Source organism: Miscanthus floridulus, chromosome 5 (genome assembly GCF_019320115.1).
Source record: "Miscanthus floridulus cultivar M001 chromosome 5, ASM1932011v1, whole genome shotgun sequence".
NCBI lineage: Eukaryota > Viridiplantae > Streptophyta > Magnoliopsida > Poales > Poaceae > Miscanthus > Miscanthus floridulus.
The window spans coordinates 6,968,471-6,989,691 of NC_089584.1; the positions used below are offsets into that span (position 1 = coordinate 6,968,471).

Sequence of the window (21,221 nt, forward strand, 5' to 3'; positions counted from 1 at the left end):
AGAAGGACATGAAATCCATTAGCAGCTCTATCAGTTATTTCATTATTGGCATTCCTTAACCAATAGAAAAAGAAAGAGATCACAAGCGTTATCAGTCTCCAGACGCATCTATCTATAAAAAGGAGTAACGCACCTGATATGAGATACATACTGGAGTCAAGGATTGAGACCACTAGTGAGAAGGCAAAGAAATCGTTTTTATGTATCGGAAGGGAAAGAAGGACCATCCATTGGCAAGCACTTAAGGACAATGGCTGGATTAATGAACTCCGACAACTGCTTTCCCTTGGCTATTCATCTCCTTGATCAAGTTTAGCACTTTTGCGCTTGATTTTCCTTTCTTTCACAAAGCTTTAGTTGAACAAGCGTGTAGTTCACAAAGCAGTGTTTCAACATAGGTAGTTGAGTAGTTCACAGTTGGGTACAAGAGGCAACAGAGTAGTTCACAGCTACTATCTCAAATAATCTAGTAGGGAAAGGAGTGAACAGCAGGGAGTTTAGTGAGTTGCTTTGCTATAATGAGTGCGTACTTCCAGAGTGAAGGAATGAACAACAACCATAGTAGTGAGTGAAAAGCATCGATGTTGGTCTGATCAATGAGTTAATTTCCAACAGTAGGAGACAGCTAGTGGACAAATGAGTTCGTTTCCAACAAACAAGGAAGTAGTGAGTGAACCGTTTCAGAGTGCGGAGTGAGAAAGAGTAGTTCAATGAGTTCGTTGACAAGAGTAGGAGAGTGAGTTGATAGCTATACAAACTCAATGCTAGCAAGTTGTGCAGTATCGTTCGTAGAGAAGAATGGGTGAGGCCGAGCTTGTCACCGGCCAGACAACAAGAGCTGGTAACTCTATTCTGGGAGGGTACTATCAACAGAGGGAAGTTCACAGGCGTTGAGAGTGTTCTTTGTCACCTTACCAACTAAGCAAAAATGGGCTGAGTAGTTATTGTCTTCTGACGTTCGGTTGGTGGTGGGTGTGTGGGTGGCATAGGGAAATAGGCTCCCCTTTTCTAGCTTTATAGGGCAGGAATTCGTTCTATCTTAGCCTCGGATTATCGAGTCTAAAAGAAGAAGAGTGCCTTGTGTCCCAGCTCACTGCAGTCAGTTTTGTCCCAAGTACTAATTGAAATTTCAAGTAGTTCAAAGCAAGGTGTCAACTCTATGCTTATCACTCAGAACTCACTTCGTACTATTGGATGGAAAGCAAGGAAAGAAACTGTCCACCTGTCGCTTAAGTCGATCCTTATTTATCAACAAACGAAAGTCCTACTAACTCCATTTGGAAACTCACTCTACTATGGCACTGTCCTATTCTATCTACTACTGGTTGTAACTCATAGGACACTGTTCTCCTTCACTTCACTACTCTACTACAGGCTTTGTCCACCCAATCCTTGCTAGACCCATCATCATGCATACTGAATTAACCTATCAGGCACGCATCCCTACAACATCACGGCTGTCACCAACCAAATTAGGCACACGCGCACCTCGATCTCTCCCCTCAACAGTATCAGAAGAACTAACTTCTATCCGTATTGGAGCAAGTAATTAGCGTAACCATCCACCGACATGTGGGCCCCAGATCTAATCCATGCAGATAAACACTCACAGATTGCCAAATAATGCATCATGATCTCCCCGCACTGGCAAGATTATCCACGCAATTAAGGAGAGCAAAAAAAAACAGGCAGGCGCCGAATTCAAACGCACCAGAACGGATGGTGGTCAGCATGGATCAAGAGCGTTGGACCAATGTGTATACGCACCATGAAAGAAGCCCTCCCGTTCCCCACTCTTCTTTCTCCCACCCCTTGTTTGGGGTGGGCCTCGGTATCTCTATTTGCAAAGATAGATACCTACAGTAGAAGACTTTCCTTTCTTTTTATGCGATCGGAAAACGAATGAGATCAGAAAGGCCATCATTGGGGCAAACGATGCAATAGCTTCGGTGAGAGCAAAGCCCAAAATGGCATAACCGAATGATTGTTTAGCCAATGAAGGATTTCGCGCCACATAATGAATCGAAGAACTGAGAACGTTTCCAATCCCGACAGCAGCTCCCGCTAAAGCAATTGTAGCAGCTCCAGCACCTATTGATTTAGCTCCCTCTAACATGTAGAGTTGAGAGTTTACATTGTTTCACGCTTTTCCTTCGCTATTCGAAATTTTGAGTATAGTATTTCTCGTTGATTTGATTCCTCTCCTCTCCTTAGTTGAACAGGTGAAAGCGAAAGGAGTTGCTTCAATGAAACTGGAAAACCTAAAACCCACATAGTGGAATCAGAAATCTAAACACCCACACAATCTCGATTTTACACAGCAACACTTTCCATGGTAGGATCGGACCAACGGAACAGACTAACTATAGTACGCAGTCGTCTATTTGTTAGGCATGCGACTTGAACATAGATTCTTTGACCTAGGTGATCAGGACTCGTACAAGTATCTGACGTGATTAGGCGGGGATAGGATTCGAACCTGCAGTCTTCAGGTCATGAGCCTGATGAGTCGACCAATTCCTCTACCCCGCTTCTTCCCCTGATCTTTCTTTCCCTCTTCCCACCGGGTTCCCCTTGCTTGCTTGGCCGGGATAGAACCAGCGTTTAGGTTGCGGCTAGGCGCGGAGGTTGGAGCTCCCTCCTTGACTGACGACCGGTACGAACTTGCTGAAAGCACGAGCGAGCATCTCCAAGAGTTTGCTATCTCAACTTGGCATCCATATAATTTTGGCAAAACAAGAAAAAATAGCCTCCAACAGTTTGGCAAAATAACTTGGCATCAATAGCAACTTGGCAAATCTTCCTTTCGCGCGCGCAAATATGCGCGTGCGTATATGGCTTGGCATCCAGGGCTCTTCGTTTCTTAGCGGGGCTCTTCGTTTTGTTAACGGGTTTTTTTATTTTACTAAGTCAAAAATGCCAAACTCTTGGAGATGGATTGTTTTTTACTTGGCATATAATTTTGGGAGTTGGCAAATCACAAGATTTGCTAAGTAAAATTTGACAAACTCTTGGAGATGCTCTTAGGAATAGTGCCGACAACTTTGGTATGCCCTGCGTGTTCTACCGCCAGGTTGCTGAAGATGGTATCCTTTTGGGTCTACGACGGTACCACTTTTTTAGTAAGTTTTCTCTTTATGGAATGCGTAATTTATTTAGATCTATTCTCAATTTGAAACTTTTAATTGCAATTGTCATATTCAGTGCAATACTATCGTGCAAGGTTGCAAGCACACTGCACTCAGTTTGTACCTTTTAGAAATGAGGCAGTCTGAAATACTGCTTGAGGAAGAAAACGTGCCAGTATTGAGCCTACTACGGCAGTCACAACAGGAGCAGTAACTAGCAATATAGTGGTGAAGACTCAGCTTTTAGGGTGTTTTCTTTGGGATAAAGGAATAGTATTCCAGCCTTTGGGTTGTTGTAGACCATGAGGACCATGGCTTCCTTTCTCTTCACTAACTTAATGACATGCCACATGATAAGTTTTAGTTAGAACCATAGTGTTTACCAACCACTTTTTGAGATTCTCTAAATACATTGCATCAGATGATTTATGCTTTTCAGTTTAGTCTACACCTAAACTTTTGAGATTCTCTAAATACATTGCATCAGATGATTTATGCTCTTTAGTTTAGTCTACACCTAATTTACCAGCAGTTCTGCAATCTATAAGGCCCTTTCTTAGATAATGGAATCGTTAACATCCCAGCCTCAACATCGCGAGATGCTTTAGCCCTTCCTTAACACAATACCTGTAGCAAAAGCAAATGAATAGTTAAAGAAGAAGAAAATGCATAAATTTAGAGATCTCAATAAAGCCCTAGGCATATCATTGAAGTCAAGAGGGCTATATGTGCTATTTACCCAATGATAAAGGAAATCATATCATGTAACATGATAACTGATCATGATAAAAGTACAAAATGCATGCTATCTAGGTTCTGTTTTTTCTGACTTATTCAAAGACTGGTGATCATGGCATGCAAATTGCATTCTTATCATGAGTACATTAACCATGATGGTCACTGGTCAGTCACGATGTGTTTCTCACCTGCCTAACCTAATCTGAAACAAGATTATGTTGCGATGTAACTCGTCTAGCCCATTCTTTGCAGTGTTTTTTTTTCTGAACCCGCAGGAGAGCTACGTATTATTATATTAAGAGGAAGGAGTGTAGGAGACTCATACAACCCCTTAAAATGGCATGACCAGTACAGCAGAAATCACCAAAAAGAACCATGCCATAAGCTACGGAGCCCTTTGGCTCCCGCCATACACCACAACTTGGCCTCATCCCTAATATCCTACATGATGGTAAAGATTGGGCTGAGATCCCTCAAAGACAACCATTTCTATGCTTCCAAATTCACCATGCAACCAGGACTACCAAACAGTTCAAACCCTTGCAATGATGTTTAGGAATATGCTGCAATGCTAGGCGCCACCAATCCATAAAAGTGCAATCCTCTCCCAGGGACAGTGTTGTAGGCTTGCAACCTACTCTTTTTAGTGTAACTGTAGGCTATGTTTGGCAACCCGCTTTTGGACTTTTGCTTTTTTTAAGCAGCGAGAGCACCCAAACACGCAGCTTACTGACCTAGGCCATGTTTAGTTCCCCGGAATCGGTGATGCCGAAATAACTGTAGACTACTGTAGTGCACTGTGGCATTTCGTTTGTCTTTGGTACTAATTGTCCAAACGTTGACTAACGTCTTGTTTAGATGCCATCCAAATTTCAAGTTTTTTCACTCTCTCTCCATCACATCAATTTTTAGCTGCTTGCATGGAGTATTAAATGTAGGTAAAAAAATAACTAATTACACAGTTTAGTTGAAAATCACGAGATGAATCTTTTGAGCCTAGTTGGTCCACGATTGGACAATATTTGCCAAATAAGACGAAAGTGGTACTATTCATCGGGTTCAAAAAATTTGCAAAGTGAACAAGGCCTAATTAGACTCAAAACGTTCGTCTTGCAAAGTACAACCAAACTGTGCAATTAGTTTTTGATTTCGTCAATATTTAGTACTCCATGCATGTACCACAAGTTTAATATGATGGGGAATCTTCTTTTTGCAGAGTGCGAAAGTTTGGATTTTGGTGAAACTAAACATGACCCTAGTGGTGAAAACTGAAAGAGAAGACGTCAGAGGTATTTAGGGAAATAGTTCTCAAAGAGGGCTCTTGGAAGGAAGAAGACGACATAAACAATATGTAGGACAAGATGGCAACCAACATTCGAAAGGTAGCCTCAGAGGTGTGTGGAGTAACCAAAGGAAGAGGACGCGAGGCTAAAGATACTTGGTGGTGGAACGAGGAAGTCTAAAGGGCTATTAAGGAGAAGAAAGAATGCTATAGATGCTTGTACCATGACAGGAGTGTGGACAACATAGAGAAGTATAAGGTGGCAAAGAAGACTGCAAAGCGAGCTGTAAGTGTGGCAAATGGTAGAGCGTACGAGGATCTTTACCAATATTTGAGTACGAAGGAATGAGAGAAGGACATTTATAGAATGGCTAGGGTTCGTGAAAGAAAGACACGGGACTTCAACCAAGTTAAGTGCATTAAGGATGAAAGGGAGCATCTCTTAGTAAAGGAGGATGAGATCCGACATCGATGGCAAGAGTATTTTGACAAATTGTTCAATGGTGAGAATATGGACACAACCTTTCAGTTGGATGACTCTTTTGATGACACCAATAGACGCTTTGTGCGAAGAATCCAAGAATATAAGGTCAGAGAGACGTTAAAAAGGATGAAAGGAGGTAAGGCGATGGGACCGGATGGTATCCCAATGTGGTGTGGAGATGCCTCGGGGACATAGCTGTAGTATGGTTAACCAAGCTGTTCAACTATATTTTTCGATCGAACAAGATGCCTGATGAGTGGAGGAGAAGTATATTGGTACCGATCTACAAGAATAAAGGGAATATTCAAAGTTGTACAAATTATCGAGGAATTAAGTTGATGAGCCATACTATGAAGCTATGGAAGAGAGTTATCGAGCATCGCTTGAGAGCAATAACGCGGGTCTCTATGAACCAATTTGGTTTCATGCCCGGAAGGTCAACCATGGAAGCTATTTTTTTAATAAGACAAGTTATGGAGCGGTATAGGGAGAAGAAGAAGGACCTACATATGGTTTTTATTGACTTGGAGAAGGCTTATGATAAAATACCAAGGAATATTATGTGGTGGGCTTTGGACAAACATAAAGTCCCAACGAAGTATGTCGGGCTCATTAAGGACATGTACAAGAAGGGATCGAGTTCGGAACGATGATATACGTGAGAGATTAGGGGTAGCGCCAATTGAAGAAAAGCTTGTCCAACACCGGTTGAGATGGTTTGGACATGTGCAACGGAGACCTCTAGATGCACCGGTGCGTAGTGGAATCCTAAGTCAGGATAGTAACGTGAAGAGAGGCAGAGGAAGACCGAAGTTGACTTAGGTAGAGGCAATAAAAGGAGACTTGAAAGGATGGAATATACCCAAAGACTTAGCCTTAGATAGGAGTGCTTGGAAGACAGCTATTCACGTGCTTGAACCTTGATTGCTTCTGTTGAGTTTCAACTCTAGTCTACCCCAATTTATTTGGGACTTAAAGGCTTTATTGTTGTTGTTGTTGTAAACATGGCCCTAGTAAAAAATGAGCGACTCTTTCATTTTCACTGCTGACCCACAAAAACTAAAAAGCGGACTCAGGGCAGCCTTTCACCCACCCCTTCCCGTGCCGCAGCCCATTGGCCGTGCATGCGCCGCCCTTCTCCACTCTGCAGCATCCCGGCACCCATGCAAGCGCTGCATCCAGCCTTAGCCCGCCGCCCATGCATGTGCTGCTTCCAGCTGAGATCCCCAGCGAGCAGTGGCTGGATTGGGGGTCGGATGTGGATAGTGAGTGGTGGCCGGATGGGGACAGGCAAGCAATGGTTGTACGCAGACGGCGAGTGGCGGCGGACCCTCTCACCTCTCCCATCCTTGCCGCAACCACCACCGGTTCCCTTGGTGATGGCTTAGATCTGCACGAGCCAGGGCCCAATGAGCCTGCCTCTCCAATCTCTGGATCGGAGGAACCCACGTAGGTGGTGTCCTGCAGCCACCAAGCTCACCGGCGATGTCGAGATGTCTGCTGTTAGGTGGATGGCAGCTGTGTCCCATGTGTCAGTGGGTAGGGAAAAAGCTGTATAGAAAAAAAAAGTGCCAAACACTGCAGCTTTTTATGTATCAGTTTCTTCAAGAAGTGGCAAAAAGCTTGATCCAGAAAAAAACTGGCTTTTGGAAAACCGCCGCGAAACTGCCACAACCAAACCCTGTGAAGCTGGCTAGTGCCCTGTGCGAGCTCTACCTGCTGAAGCACGGCGGCGAGAGGGTCACCTGCCTGCGCTCCGTTCTTGAGGATGCTTTCAAGAAGTACCGGGCGTCGGCGTAGCATTGCTGCATTAAGCAGAGAGGATGGTGTGACTGTGATGTATGTGTGTATGTATAGTACGCTATATGTATCGCTGGTAAAGTGGTAGGAAATGCCGATCCATGTGTTGCAGCGGTAGTGATTCGACACCGTCTCGGCGTCTCTGCCACGGTTCCACCAACCCGAGCCCGACTCCTTTTCTCCTGAGATTGAATTGATCTGATCTGATCTTCTGATCTTGTAAATAAAAGAGGAGTTGCGAATAGACCTGTAGTCTAGTGGTAGGGTTGTCTAGTGGGACGCTACCCAAATTCTGATGATCACATATTTTTTTCTAATTTTTTTAGAATTTTCAGGTACATGTACACGTGTTCGTTCGGTGGTACTGTGCGTTTTCCGCACACCGAAGGCGATGCCTCCCAATCTCTTCTTGAATGAGTGTATATTACGTGGCGGTGCGTTTAAAGTTGTACTCGATAAAAAAAATAAAATAAAAGAGAAGTTATCTCAACGAAGCCCAATTCGTATTCTCCCTTCACGCTCACCGCAAGGGTTTGAGGGAGAGGGACCAGGCTTCTGGCGATGCGATTGGCGCTGATGGGTTGTGCCGCCGCAGCTCCGCAGCCACGTGCAAAGGAGGGTTGGAGATGCGCCAACCTTTTCGTCCCACGGCCATGCGTAACCTTGAGGTGAGGAACTGATGAGGACCGACCGAGGAAGCTTGCTTTTAAATTGTCATGCAATTGAAGCCTTGATCTTAAACTTCATCTCAGATATCGTGCGTAGACAAATACCCCTTCGGATTTACCTGTGGGGATTGGGATTTTATTTCTTTTTCTTTTTGCATTATATATGTGTGTGAAATTGAGAGGCAAGGATCGCCATTGTCATCATGTGACAAACTTGTAGAGCCAGACTGAGAATCTAGCAATTTTCTATTTGATAGATAGATAGATAGATATGATTGCTATGTCCATAGATCTCAATGATTGTTTGTAGCTATAAGTTTTCTATTAAAACTTTATTATGCATCTGTATGTATCCACATTGATATCTTATATCTTATATAAGTTGAAATCAGTTATACTAAATCCAAAATCATTTGTAGTTTTGGTTTTGGCACATACACAGCGTGCTATAACGTTGCTTTTTCACTCATAGGTTTAAACAAGTATCAGTAACCAAGCATCTTTCAGTACACTGTACACATCGTTTTTCATTCACAGGTTCAAACAAATAGTGAGGTACCTATTAAGCAGTTGTTTGTTCACGAATCGGCGACGATAAGAACCAGGCATGCCGCTTCTTTTCGCCCGTCGCATTTGTTGATCCCCTCCCCCTCCCCTTCCCCTGGCACAGCCGGACGGCCGAAAGCTTCCCTCGCAAGCCTCTCCTCTTCTGCCGTCGCCGCTTCTCGCGGCGGTCGTCCTAAGCCCTAAACCCTAAACCTCTCCGGCCTCGGAGGAATGCAGTCCTCGCCGGGGTGCCCGGCGCCCCTGCTCCCGGTGTTGTCCGCGGAGCTCGCGCGCCTCGAGGCGCAGCTCGGGCAGACCGCCGACCGGTGGGCGCGCGCCCACCTCGCGGAGCTCGGCGACGCCGCGGCGGCCAGGGTGCTCCGGGTGGTCGCCGAGACCGGGACCCGGGTGCGGAGCCTGTCCGCCTTCATCAACCACCTCGCCAAGCAGGAGGCCATGCAGCGCAACGCCGCGGGGATCCCCACCGCCGAGAGCGCCGCCTGCTGCAACGGACCCTCCGCCCGCGCTTCACAAGGTGTTTTCGAAACCAATCTCCGTCGCTCTATGATGCATTGATGCTGGGCTATGCGGTCACTTTGTGGAAACTGCATTTTCCTTTTGCGCTTTTCCCCTTGCCAGCAACGCTTGTTTTGGTGCTTTTTTGTTATTCTCGAGTTTCCTTTCTGATCAGATAGGCTGCATCATGTTGCTGTGCGCTCACTGCTATAACTGCATTTTCTTCATCCTTTGAGTGTCTACTCCTTTTTTTTTTCAAGTACCTTTCAGTATCTGATCGTGATGCCTCAGATAATATTTGCTCTTGTAATTTACCGGCATGTTTCCCATCATATTGCTTCTAATCATCAAGTTATCTGTCATGCAGAGGATTCCATATCAGGACCGTTCTACCAAGACGTTGTCCAAATGGAAGTTCAGAATCAGCCCCCCAGTGGTGAAATGGCATTTGCCCGTCCAAACCACGCAAGGATGGAACCTGGGAGCCCTGTGCGTCAGATGCCTTTCAGGTCGCAGTATCACGAGAGCCCTGTCAGGACGAATGCTTGTGTTGTTGCAGACCATGTTGAAATGGAGGTTGAGAGCCCATCGGGTTTGGACTCTCCTGGCTTGCAGAATCAGTCCCCTTTTGCAGCTGTGGCTTCTCCGGTAGCAAGTCCTGGAGGAATGGGTGCTGGCTGTCTCGGGTATCACATGCCCGATAGTCCTGCCCGGGTTCTCACCCCAAGCCCTGTTAAGGATATTACAAGGCTTATCCAACAAATGGATGGTCCATCAGGAAGGGTAGGGGTTGCAACACCTTCTGTTGCCGCTGTGCATGCTTTGAGAGCAACACCAAGCCCTCTGATGTTAGCACTGGGGGAGTTAGAGTTTGTTCGGATATTCCTCATATATGTGTATCATGGAGAGTAAGTCCTGATTGGCTTTATGTTTTTCTCCCCCTACATAATTGGAACAAATAACTTACTGCTTTGAACTTCACTACAAAGTCTTGATCAGCTGATCCATTTATCTAATGGAATAATGGACCAACAGACGACTAACTTTTTTCTTTAGCTTAATTGCTGCCATGCCTTGTTCTATTCTTATGCTATCTTTCTTAGGCTCTAATCCATCTTGCCTCCTTATATTCCTATAGCCAGAAGATAGAACAGGTACTGGAGGATGTAAGTTATATAAGGGATTTGAATTCACGGCCCATGGAGTGCTTCGAGTCAGAAATCTGGACCAAATTTGGAATGAAGTATATACCAGCATCGGATAGAAGAAAGGTCATATATCACACTCGAACTTTTGTTGCTTTACTCATTTTTTTCTATGATGTTAATCACTGGCTGCAACTGTACACATAAATATCCATTTTTTAGTTTCTTACATATTCTCAAGTGTCATGATCTTTATTATCTGGAACTGGTTAGATATATGCAGCCATGCAGGACATGTTTTCAACAAAAGCTGTTGCATGTGTGTTTTTAGCATAACCATCCAATATTTTTCAATAAAAATAGTTCTTTAAATTTGGTATTTAATTAGTTTAACTGAAAGACAACAAACTAGCTTAGGTACAGTCATGCCATACTACATCTTCCTATTATTTCGAAAACAATGCTATTTTAGTATCTTCTAGAAAGTTTACACACCTTTTAGGTGTCTTCATGGATAAGAAAAGAAACCAGTAAAGTATTTGTTTATTTGAAGAAGCATGATCAATAATGTTTTTGCAATATGAGTAGGCCTGAATCAAAAGCTGTAAGTGGTTTGTTGCATCCATCTCCAAGAAATCTTTGTAGACTCATTTAGTATCAGCGTTGATGACTAACAAAGAATGCTAGCATTCAATATATTTGTAATTCTGAGTCATCACCTGTGCAAATTCAGCTGATGCCTGCTAGCAGATAACTTCAATATATTTGTAACTCCGAGTTATCATCTGTGTAAATTCAGTACACTTCTTATATTTGTTGTTGGTTTTCATTCCCTTCAAGAGGATGCTAGCAGATAACTCAGGAAAGTTTTTGCCAACTTATACTGCAGAACCTTGATTGGGACCCAAACAAGACAAGACTCTATTATTGTATTATTGAGAAAAGGGGTGATAACATAGCAACCATTTTTAAGGTTTGTAGTTTCTTATTCTCTTCTACTAATGTCTTCCTATCCCTGTGATGGTCTTTTATCCTGCCATGTATTTCATTTTTTTTCCTTTGACCTGTCTGTTCCTTTTTCCTTTTCTGCTGCATGGTTCACCTAATCATTGTAACCGATAGAAATTCCTTTCCCAAGGACCCAACTTGTGTAGGAACTTCTACCACTCTGTATGCCCTTTTTATATATACCTCCCCCCCCACCCAACCCACACACACACTTGTGAAATATTAAATACCAAAAAAGAGAAGTACATTATCGTGATCTATTCATGGCCTTGTCATTTACTACTTATCCTTGTTTGTCTTGTCATACAGCACACAAATTTGATAGTGATATCTTCCAGGTTATTTTGTAAAAAAAAAACTTCTTGAACAACACACTGTCACCCTGCACCTTCACAAGGGGGAAACCTGACCCTGAACCTGCATACATACCTGAACTATGGAGGGGTATACACAGTATTGAGTATTGGTATTGACATGTGCAACTGTACACAAATTTTGTGATTCAAGTTTATTAGTTGGATTTTTATTGTCATCTTTGATCATCCTCAGTAGTCAACCAGGTATAATTCAACCTTGTCAATCAATTATTCTCAAAAAAAAAAAAAAAACCTTGTCAATCAATTTTTGAACCGTTTGTCATCATGTTCATGCATTGCAAAGAAGATTGGATGGCTACTTTGGTGTATCATTTATTGTCTGATGTTTGAATATTGTGTACTCTCAATCTAACATTTTTATTCTAGTGCCATATCCACTCTTGCTTTGATATGTGCACTCTCTCTCAGTACTGTTTGGAAAAGGTGTTATCCTTAGTATTGCGAGCAGACACAGTTGACAGAATCGATTTTCTTCATTCCTTTTTTCTTTCATGTTTCTACAATGCTTTGAGATGATGTATCAGTTTGTTTATAAATTTACAATATTTGATTTGATTCAGGGTCCATATGTGGAGAATACAAGGACTCATCTGCAGAACATTGTTGGTGATGACAATGTTCTTATTGTGAAGTTTGCAGATATACCTGATCTTGAAAATAATACAGACAACTTGTGTATCTACTGTCAATATTACAGCCAGGTTGCTATTGATGGTATCGTTTTGGGCTTGCGGCGATATCGCTTTTTCAGTAAGTTTGTTTTTCTTGTAAATTGTAATATAATATTGGTTAGACCAATTTACAATGCAAACTTCTTAATTTTGATAGTTTTAATCGCTGTTATTGGCACACTAAAATCAATTCGCATTTGTTAAATGAGGTATTCCAGAACACATTTTGCTTGATAGAATCATAAAAGTTGGTCTACTGCTTTGTATACTACTACAGCTATAGATAATTAGAGAAGAGCAGTAACTATAAATCAGCAGCCAATTGCAGTGTACGCGTATAGGATGACTCAGTCTTGTGGGCTATTATGGGTGGTCCATCTAGTATTGGTTAGACCATGGCTTCTTTTCTCATAGTAAGGGTCTTAGCTAGAACCATCATAATAAACCTCGTAAGACCACTGTTCATTGATTAAATCTGCTGGGAATATATAAACATCACGTTAGATGGTTTATGCTAGTGGGGAACTGGGACTATAAATCCTGTGGCAAGTAGAAACTGGCCAACCTTGACTCTGTTAGTGATGTGGCTAGGAATCTGGGAACTCTATTGATGACTGGAAGGTGATTACAATGGTTGAATTACTAGAACAGCAGCAGTAGAGAGGATCGCCCTCCCTGGGAGGCTCTGATCTGCTAACTCTACTTCTGTTTGGCTCTAATCCTGGCAGCACTAGTGGTTATATTACCCACATGCGCGGCTGAGGACACTTCCTACTATTATTAGCTAATTGACCATGCACTAGCACTAGAGGCAGCCGCACACCCACATGAGCAGCTGAGGGACCATGCACTAGCACTAGAGGCAGCCGCACACCCACATGAGCGGCTGAGGACACAGCTACCTGATCCAATTGACCAGGCTCTAGCCACTAGAGGCAGCCGCATCCTTCTTCATCCTATTATACTGCTGCCCAATGAACGAGTCCACAACAGTTAGCTTGTCAGTTTAGTCTATACTTCCTTACCAGGAAATCTATCTTATAAAAAATTCACATGCGAGTCAAGATGGCTATGTGCACTATGCTACTAATGATAAAGCATACATTAACTTTGTCTTCCTTGTGATTCTCACCAGACGTAAACCGAAGCAAGATTAAGCTGTGGCATAGCTCTTGGCAGGGGTGGAGCTACATATACTCTAGGGGTTGTTGGGTGCACCCACGCCAAAATGTAAAAACAGTAATTAGGGCCAATTTTTCACCATGTATGCACCTCCATGGCACAAATCCACGCACCCGCAAAGCAAGGGAATTGAATTATAAGAAGTTTGTATGATAGTAAGGAATGGAATTAAGAAGTTTGTAAAAAAAAAGTCCTGTACTGTTTCCAAGGAAATATGTTTCTCAATGAGGGTCCTTAATTTTAGAGTAAACTACTTGACTGTTTGGATAACAAGAGGACAATGCACTAGTTTACTAGGCATCCATCGCTTTGTGTACAGTGAGTGCTAACTGCTAAGCATTTTTCTTTCTCCTAGAAGTGGCGTCTCATGTTTCATAGCTGCATGTTGACTGTATGATTTGTCTTGACTAGTCTGCTATTTTCCCAGTTCATAAAGATGGAGGGAAGACGGAGAGGCTAAAAGAGGAAAAGAAGAAAGAGAAAAACAAAAAATTCAGCCCTTCTATTAGGTGCTATTTTGTTCGCATGGAGTCTGGATGGGAAAGGGATTACCCTTACAAACTCGCTGACTATACAGTTGATCAGGCCCGCAGATTCTTTATGCACATAAACAATGCTTCTACTGTGGCCAAATATTTGTCCAGGTTAACCATTTTATGTAGTTTTATTTCACAGTATTAAGCAATCATGAATACTTTTAGGCATCTATTCCAAATATATAGCAATGCCTTTGTGGTACTTGATAGTCTTTTATTATGTAAACTTGGTGCATGAAATTAAATCTACTACTTTTGCTGTATCCATTGGAGCTTGGGTTGTTGATACAATAACCAAAAAGTGGTGATGTGTTATGGAAACACAAAGTTTGATTAGACTTGGTGATATTTTTACAATTTGTGCACATCGATGGCCTCTTCCTCTAATGGGTAGTCTTGTGCGTAAACATAAGATTTCTGCACCAAAACAAATACTTTTTTATTTTCTGTTGGAAAGGTACCCCAAGAAGTGGGGTACTCTGTAGGACCTTGACACCTGGCACCCTCGTCATGGTACAACTGTCTAATTATCTTATTTTACTTGTTTCCTCTAAGCCCACATCCATTTTTTTTTCTCGAAAACGCAGGAGAACTGCGTTTCATTATATTAAGAAGAAAAAAGGGGGGAAGAAACCCCGTACAACACACACCACGCTAAACCCCACATCCATTACTATGCTGCACCTTCTCATGGCCTTGCTACTGCAAATAGAATGTTACAGCACCCACAACATGGCTCTTCCTTTTGTCCTAGTTTAAGTCTGCACTAGCACCCAGCTATCCTGTTCATTCAGTAAAGTTTTACTTATACTGTCTCGAGGGAATGATGCAGGTTTGCTTTGATCTTATCCAAAACTATCAAATTGGATGTTAACTTCTCGAAGGTTAATGTTAAAAAAATCGACGATGAACCTTGCAGGGTACATACTCCTTCCTCTCTAATTTTTTTGCTGGATGCTGGATGCAATTTTTTATTTGGTTGAATGTTCCAGGAAGAATCTGGAGAAATTGTTGTTCAAGATGGTAAACCCTTGATTCATACTGATGGGACTGGCTTAATATCAGTAGATTTAGCTAGAAACTGCCCCAGCAGTGTCTTCAAGGGAAACTTTCTGAAGGTATGTGACTTGCTATTTCTAGCTAATGCCAGCCTTTTCAGTTAACCATTAAAGTTCATTAAGTATTTGTACTTAATATTTATCTTTTATGCCTTGCACAGGATGCTGTGGATTCAAAGCGGCACCAACATCTCACCACTCAACATGTATTTCCTGGACTAGATGATACGACAGTTTACTCTGTTATTTCTCGCAAGCTCTATTGCTTAACTGATCGATTCTTGCATTTTTTTTATATATATACTCTAGCCTCTTTTAATTCAGTTCCGGATGTTCCATAATGGAGATGCTGTAAAGGGAACTCTTCTAGCTGATAAAAGGGTATGTGTTTGTCACCCTGTATGGCTTGAGCCATAATTTAGTGTGCTTGTTATTGTTTAATTAACATCTTCATCAGGAATAGTTGCTTTGGACACTACCTTCAATTTCAAATCTTGCTATATATCAGATCTGCTGTTTATGCCTTTGTGTTACTTGAAAATGCAATGCTTCTGTCTCTACAATATATCATGGCAACATTACAACATTATGGATATTTAAGTATCCTAGTTATTAGAGTTTGTATTATGAAAAGTCAACCCCTCCCCCCCTTTTCAAGGGTGAGAGGTGTTTCCCTAATTCGGCCAATTTTCTCAACATTTCTCCGCCTACTTAGTCCTTAGTTCCTTACAGCAAAATCCGTAATGAACAAACCTCATGTGTTGCAGCTTCCTCCTGACACAATTCATATAAGACCATCAATGATAAAAATATACGGTGATGAAAATTCATTTGGAGAGCAGTCATTTAACTCTTTGGAAGTAATTACTACAAGGTAAGCCTTATCTGATGGTTTATGTATTATGATATTTACTTATATCTGTGTAAATTTGAACTAATGCAAAAAGATCCTTAAAGAAAACACCCTCATGCAAACACACCTTAGTAGTTTTCTGTAGCTGCTGGAGTCATTTCCTTATGGTTAACACATCAATGACAATTTATATTGTTGCACCTTTTCAGCTACCGGCCTAAAAGGGCATTTACATCAAGGTTCTTAATTTCACTCCTTCACTATGGTCGGGTTCCAGCAGAGTATTTTCTGGAGCTTCTAAGGAATGCACTGGAAGATGTCAATAAAGCCCACCATACACCGAGAAATTCACTGGAAGGTTAGTTTGAGATTTATAGCCATGTGCTAATGCTACAATTGTAGAAGTTGTACTGTGTTTTGTCTGCTGCAATTGTTGTGTTCCAACTATTTTGCCGTTTTTAAGTTTACATTTAGTCATTTAACTAGTAACTGTTGGGCCTTGGTTATTACATTCTGTTAACATGGTCTCTTTTACAGTTGCATTTAACCATGCGGACCTGGATGATTCAATGTCTGCACGAATGATTCTTTCTGGAATTCAACTAGAAGATGAGGCGTATTTGCAATCTCAGCTAGCTCTAATGGCTAAGGTAGAAAGAAAAGGACTTAAAGAAGGAAGGATCCCAATCGATGATACTTATTATCTGATGGGCACAACGGATCCCACTGGGACTCTGAAACGGGACCAAGTTTGTATTATACTGTATGCCAGCAATATCCGCCATATCCCTTGAACTGAATGGTCTTTCATTTATGTCTTTCTGGTTCCCTTTGTTTTGTTTAGACATTCCAATTTTAGAAAGAACAGTCTTTGTGAGACAAACCTTTCTTACTTTCCTTGGATCTATTTGCATATTTTACAGTTTGTTTTAGTAGGAACATGAAAATGTAAAAGATCCTTCAATTCTCAATCACATCATGAGACTCTTGTCTTCTTTTGCCCCCAAATCAAATTATGACACTAAACTTTGGAATATACTCTGTTTTAGAGATTTTATGACTTAAGAAATGGGGATCAGAGTGAATTCTGTGTAGTGTGTACCGTGCACACGCACCATCCTTTCTATTAGCAAGCTTGCAAGTAGACCCATTCAAGCATTTGTAATAGCAAACAGGCCCAACACACGCAAAATGCTAAGAAACACACTTTTTTTGCCTTAGATATTTCTTACTTTCTTATCATTGTGACTCTCCTCTGCCTTGAAAGAGGAAAACATCTTGCAAGAGAAGCAGATGTTATGTAATATAATCTGATTTTATTGGATTGGTCTGAAGTTCTCAATATGGGTTCATGACAATTTAATATGCTAGGCTAATGCAATCAGGAGGGTAACTACGTTGACAATATGGTTTCATGTGACTTATGCATGTTCTGGGATAATGGCATATTATCAGGGTATTATCAGGGTAAAACAAAAACCTGTGCATATGATTATTGTTACTATTTCTTGTACCTTCTTTTTTTACATTTTATTTTATCCTCTATTTCTGTCTCTTGATTTTTTTCTTTGTGTATTTCACTTGTTAGGTTTATATCCTGACCAAACCTTCTTTGGACTAGAAAGCTTCGTTGTTATGGAATATTTGGATCTTCTAGATCTCTTGTGTTTCATAAAATATGTGGGGCTTCTAGAGTTTTAGTTTTTTTATAAACTTAGTTAAGGTTCTACCAACTTTTTGAATCAGTCCAAAAGACTAATTGTGAGCTCTTTTTCTTACTCAATTTATATCAATAAACAGTGACAACGGCCAACTTTCTGGAAAGGTTCTTGTCTATAAACATCCTGGATTACACTTTGGCGATATACATATATTGACTGCAACATATATCGATGGTTTGGAGAAGATTGTGGGAAATTCCAAATATGCCATATTCTTTCCCACATGTGGACCACGATCTTTGGCAGATGAAATGGCCAACAGCGATTTTGATGGCGACATGTACTGGGTCTCACGAAACCCACAGGTTGTGTATTGTTTATCAAGAACTGTTCATGCATAGTTTACCTTGCTTGCCATTAGTTAGTATTATATTATGTTTTTGTTCTGTTCCTTGGCTATGAAAGATGGCTCCTATTCATTGCTAAATTCATGTTAGTAGTTACCACTCATTGCTTGTTTATCTCGCAGCTTAGCCATTATTTTGTATAGTAGGGTGCACTTTAGGCTAGAATTTTTTTACTGTACATATGCAAAACTCCATGCCTGATGAGTAGCCTAATATGATCCCAGTAAAGGTAAAATTATGTAACCTAGGATGAGCGACCTAGCAAAGAGCTTATGCAACGTGGATGCCCCTGCCAAGCACCACAGGGCACCCTCATTGGCAACCGAATGTCGTAGCACTTCTATACTGTTCGTTTATGTTCATTTAGCAACCATATGTTTTGATATAGCCAATATATTCTGCTCTGTCTTTTTGTTTCCTCTGAGAAGAATTGTCACTTAACTGCAAATTTGACCTTTCTAGTTGTTGGAGGGCTTCACCAAACATCGCAAGCCATGGGTTCAGAGAATACAACCAAAAAAGACTGAACAAAAGAAGCCTGAGGATTATAGTGGATCCGAGCTGGAAAGTCTCTTATTCCATGAATTTTTGAAAGCTAGATTTACACCCAGGTATTAACTGACAAGGCTAATTTTCTCTGTATCCCTGTAGTTCGATTGATGTGCTTATTTGCCACTAAGAAGGCTGGAGAATGTCTTGACACTAAAAAAGTACCATACATGCTATGCAAGAACCCATAAGTCATGATTTTAATGCCCAATGGATCCAAGAGAAATAACCCTCATTTTAAAATATCCCCCACCACCTTATGGATTGTATTAGGTAACAATTATATGATCGTCGAGTTTGGTGGGAATAACATATGGAGTGCAAGTTTTATTCTCATCTTGTTTAGAAAAATCATGATAGCATAAAAAATTGGTTTAAGTGTTTTAATCTTCTATTGGCTTTATATTAGAAAGTGAATATGGTGCGGTTGTCTTTATTTTTTGTGACAATTCCCTTTATGGGAAATTTGACGACATTTGGGAATTTTCAACTCGACGTGTCCTGACATGTGGGTCCTTGTTCCTTGGGCCACATGCCCACATCAGAGTCAGAAAATGAAGTGGTAGTCCTTAGTTTGACTTCACTGTAAAAGTTATATAGTCTTATTAACATATTTTGTTTTCTGCCTTTCAGCTATGTGCTAGGTGCAGCTTCAAATTGTTGGCTGGCGCTTATGGATCGGCTCTTGACAGGCGACGTTCCAAAGAGCGAACGGCAAGCGATAAAGAAGAAGATGCTCGATTTGGTTGACATTTACTATTTGGCTTTGGATGCTCCAAAGGAAGGGAGCAAGGTAGCTTTCAATCCTGGGCTCATAATTTCGGTGTTGGACCATCCTCATGTCGTGTTTCGATGTGAGAATCATTTGTACGTCTGACAGAAACAATCCAGATGAAATAATACATGAACTCAGAGAAGAAATAGAGGAACAGTGGGTCTGGATTATGCTTAAATATCTTTATATATTTTGTGAAAAAAGTTATGTAAGAGAATGATTTTGTACCATGCTTTAATGTCAAGGTTTTTATCTTATTTTGCCAATCTGGCTTCCAAATAGATCACTGTTCCTGAAGAGCTGAAGGTCAAGAAATACCCACACTTCATGGAACGGGATGAAAAGAAATCTTACACGTCGACGTCCGTGCTGGGCAAAATATATGATGAAGTAACGTCGAAGGAGTCTGAAATTGATGCTGAAATCAGTAAGTTGCTGATATATATAGGTCTCATACCCCTCGTTCGGTTGACAGTAGAAAAGGTAATTGATTACAATATCCTTTGTTTTTTTTTCCTTCTCTTTTTATTATTCAGAGATAGTGCCCCTGTCATGCTTCACTGAGGTAGAAGTATCTGACAAGTACAAGAGCCGTTGGAAGGCTATTTATTATGAGTACCTGGGGGAGAGCACTAACTTTTGTAAGCTGGAGAACGAGGAAAAAAACAACAATTTCCGACGACTCTACCAAGAGTACAAGCGGGTCAGCAAGGATTCTACACCACCCGTCGAATAAAATACTTTTACGTTGAAGTTTCGAACGGCTGTCCTAAGAACTACGGGATTCTGCAGGAACTGTACGAGGCCGAGGAGTTTGAACAGAGCCCAAGGGAGCAGTTGGATCTCTTCAACGAGGCCTGCGCGGTGTACCAGGTGGCGTACGAGTACGCGATGTCCCGGAACGACGTCGCCAAGTGTGGCTTCGCGTGGAAGGTGGCCGGCCGCGCGCTGTGCCGGCTGTACACGCTGAAGCGCGGCGGCGACACTGCGCTCTGCTCCTTCTCGGTTCTTGAGGATGCTTTTAAGAGGAACCGCGCGTAGCGAGCTAGCGTTAGTAACTTAGTATTTTGCAGTTCGTGTGCCTTTTGTGTGAAAAAAAATCGCTGATGTAACAGCAGTGGTAGTGGACTAGTGGTGGAAGTACTATTATTAGGAGATGCACAAGGTGCAACCAGAGTCAGGTAGACGATGATGTGAATCGTGATGTCAGTATATATGGTACTCGGTACTCCTATATGGCTATATGTATCAGTATCACTGGGGTACAAGATGCTGATGGTGTATGCATGACTGTGTATGGTAATTTGGTAAGTATATTTGTACCTACTTATATTTTTTGGGTAAACGTACTTATATCAGTTATAGAAGATCTTCTAATACATATATAATATATATAAACTGTATTGTAGCAGAGTTGTATTTCTCTGTCTTATCAGAAGTGTATAGGCGAGTCCATGGCGGTTACGAGCTGTAGTAATTGCTTTGCACACTGCACCCACAACCACAAATACTTGCTTAACCCGCTGCATCGATCTATCGCCAGCCGTGCGCCGACCACAGTATCAATGGCGTCCGACCTCCCCGTTGATCTCCTGGAGGATATCTTCCTCCGCCTCGACGACGCGGCCGACCTCGCCCGTGCCTCCACCTGCGCTTCCTTCCGCCTCGTCGTCTCCGACGGCCGTTTCCTCCGTCGCTTCAGGTCCCTGCACCGCCGGCCCGTCCTTGGGTTGCTGCTCGACGATCGACACTACGAAACAGGATTATTCTGCCCAGCCCAGTCGCCGCGGCAGGCCGCCGCCGGCTTCGCGAAAGCCGCCGACTTCACCTTCTCTTT

The 21,221-nt window shown here is 41.9% G+C and overlaps 1 protein-coding gene across 1 annotated transcript; it reads left to right on the plus strand.

Moving 5' to 3' along the window:
* The first annotated feature begins 8,686 nt into the window (after positions 1-8,686).
* LOC136449443 (probable RNA-dependent RNA polymerase 3) lies at positions 8,687-20,772 on the plus strand. The gene is made up of 19 exons (XM_066449469.1): positions 8,687-9,181; positions 9,530-10,070; positions 10,301-10,433; positions 11,197-11,280; positions 12,253-12,442; positions 13,973-14,189; positions 14,914-15,001; positions 15,074-15,199; positions 15,301-15,345; positions 15,449-15,520; positions 15,907-16,013; positions 16,202-16,350; positions 16,530-16,755; positions 17,793-18,018; positions 18,523-18,671; positions 19,243-19,402; positions 19,667-19,811; positions 19,921-20,087; positions 20,177-20,772. The coding sequence occupies exons 1-19, from the start codon at positions 8,878-8,880 to the stop codon at positions 20,423-20,425; spliced, it is 3,378 nt and encodes a 1,125-aa protein (XP_066305566.1). The 5' UTR covers positions 8,687-8,877; the 3' UTR covers positions 20,426-20,772.
* Positions 20,773-21,221: the final 449 nt, after the last annotated feature.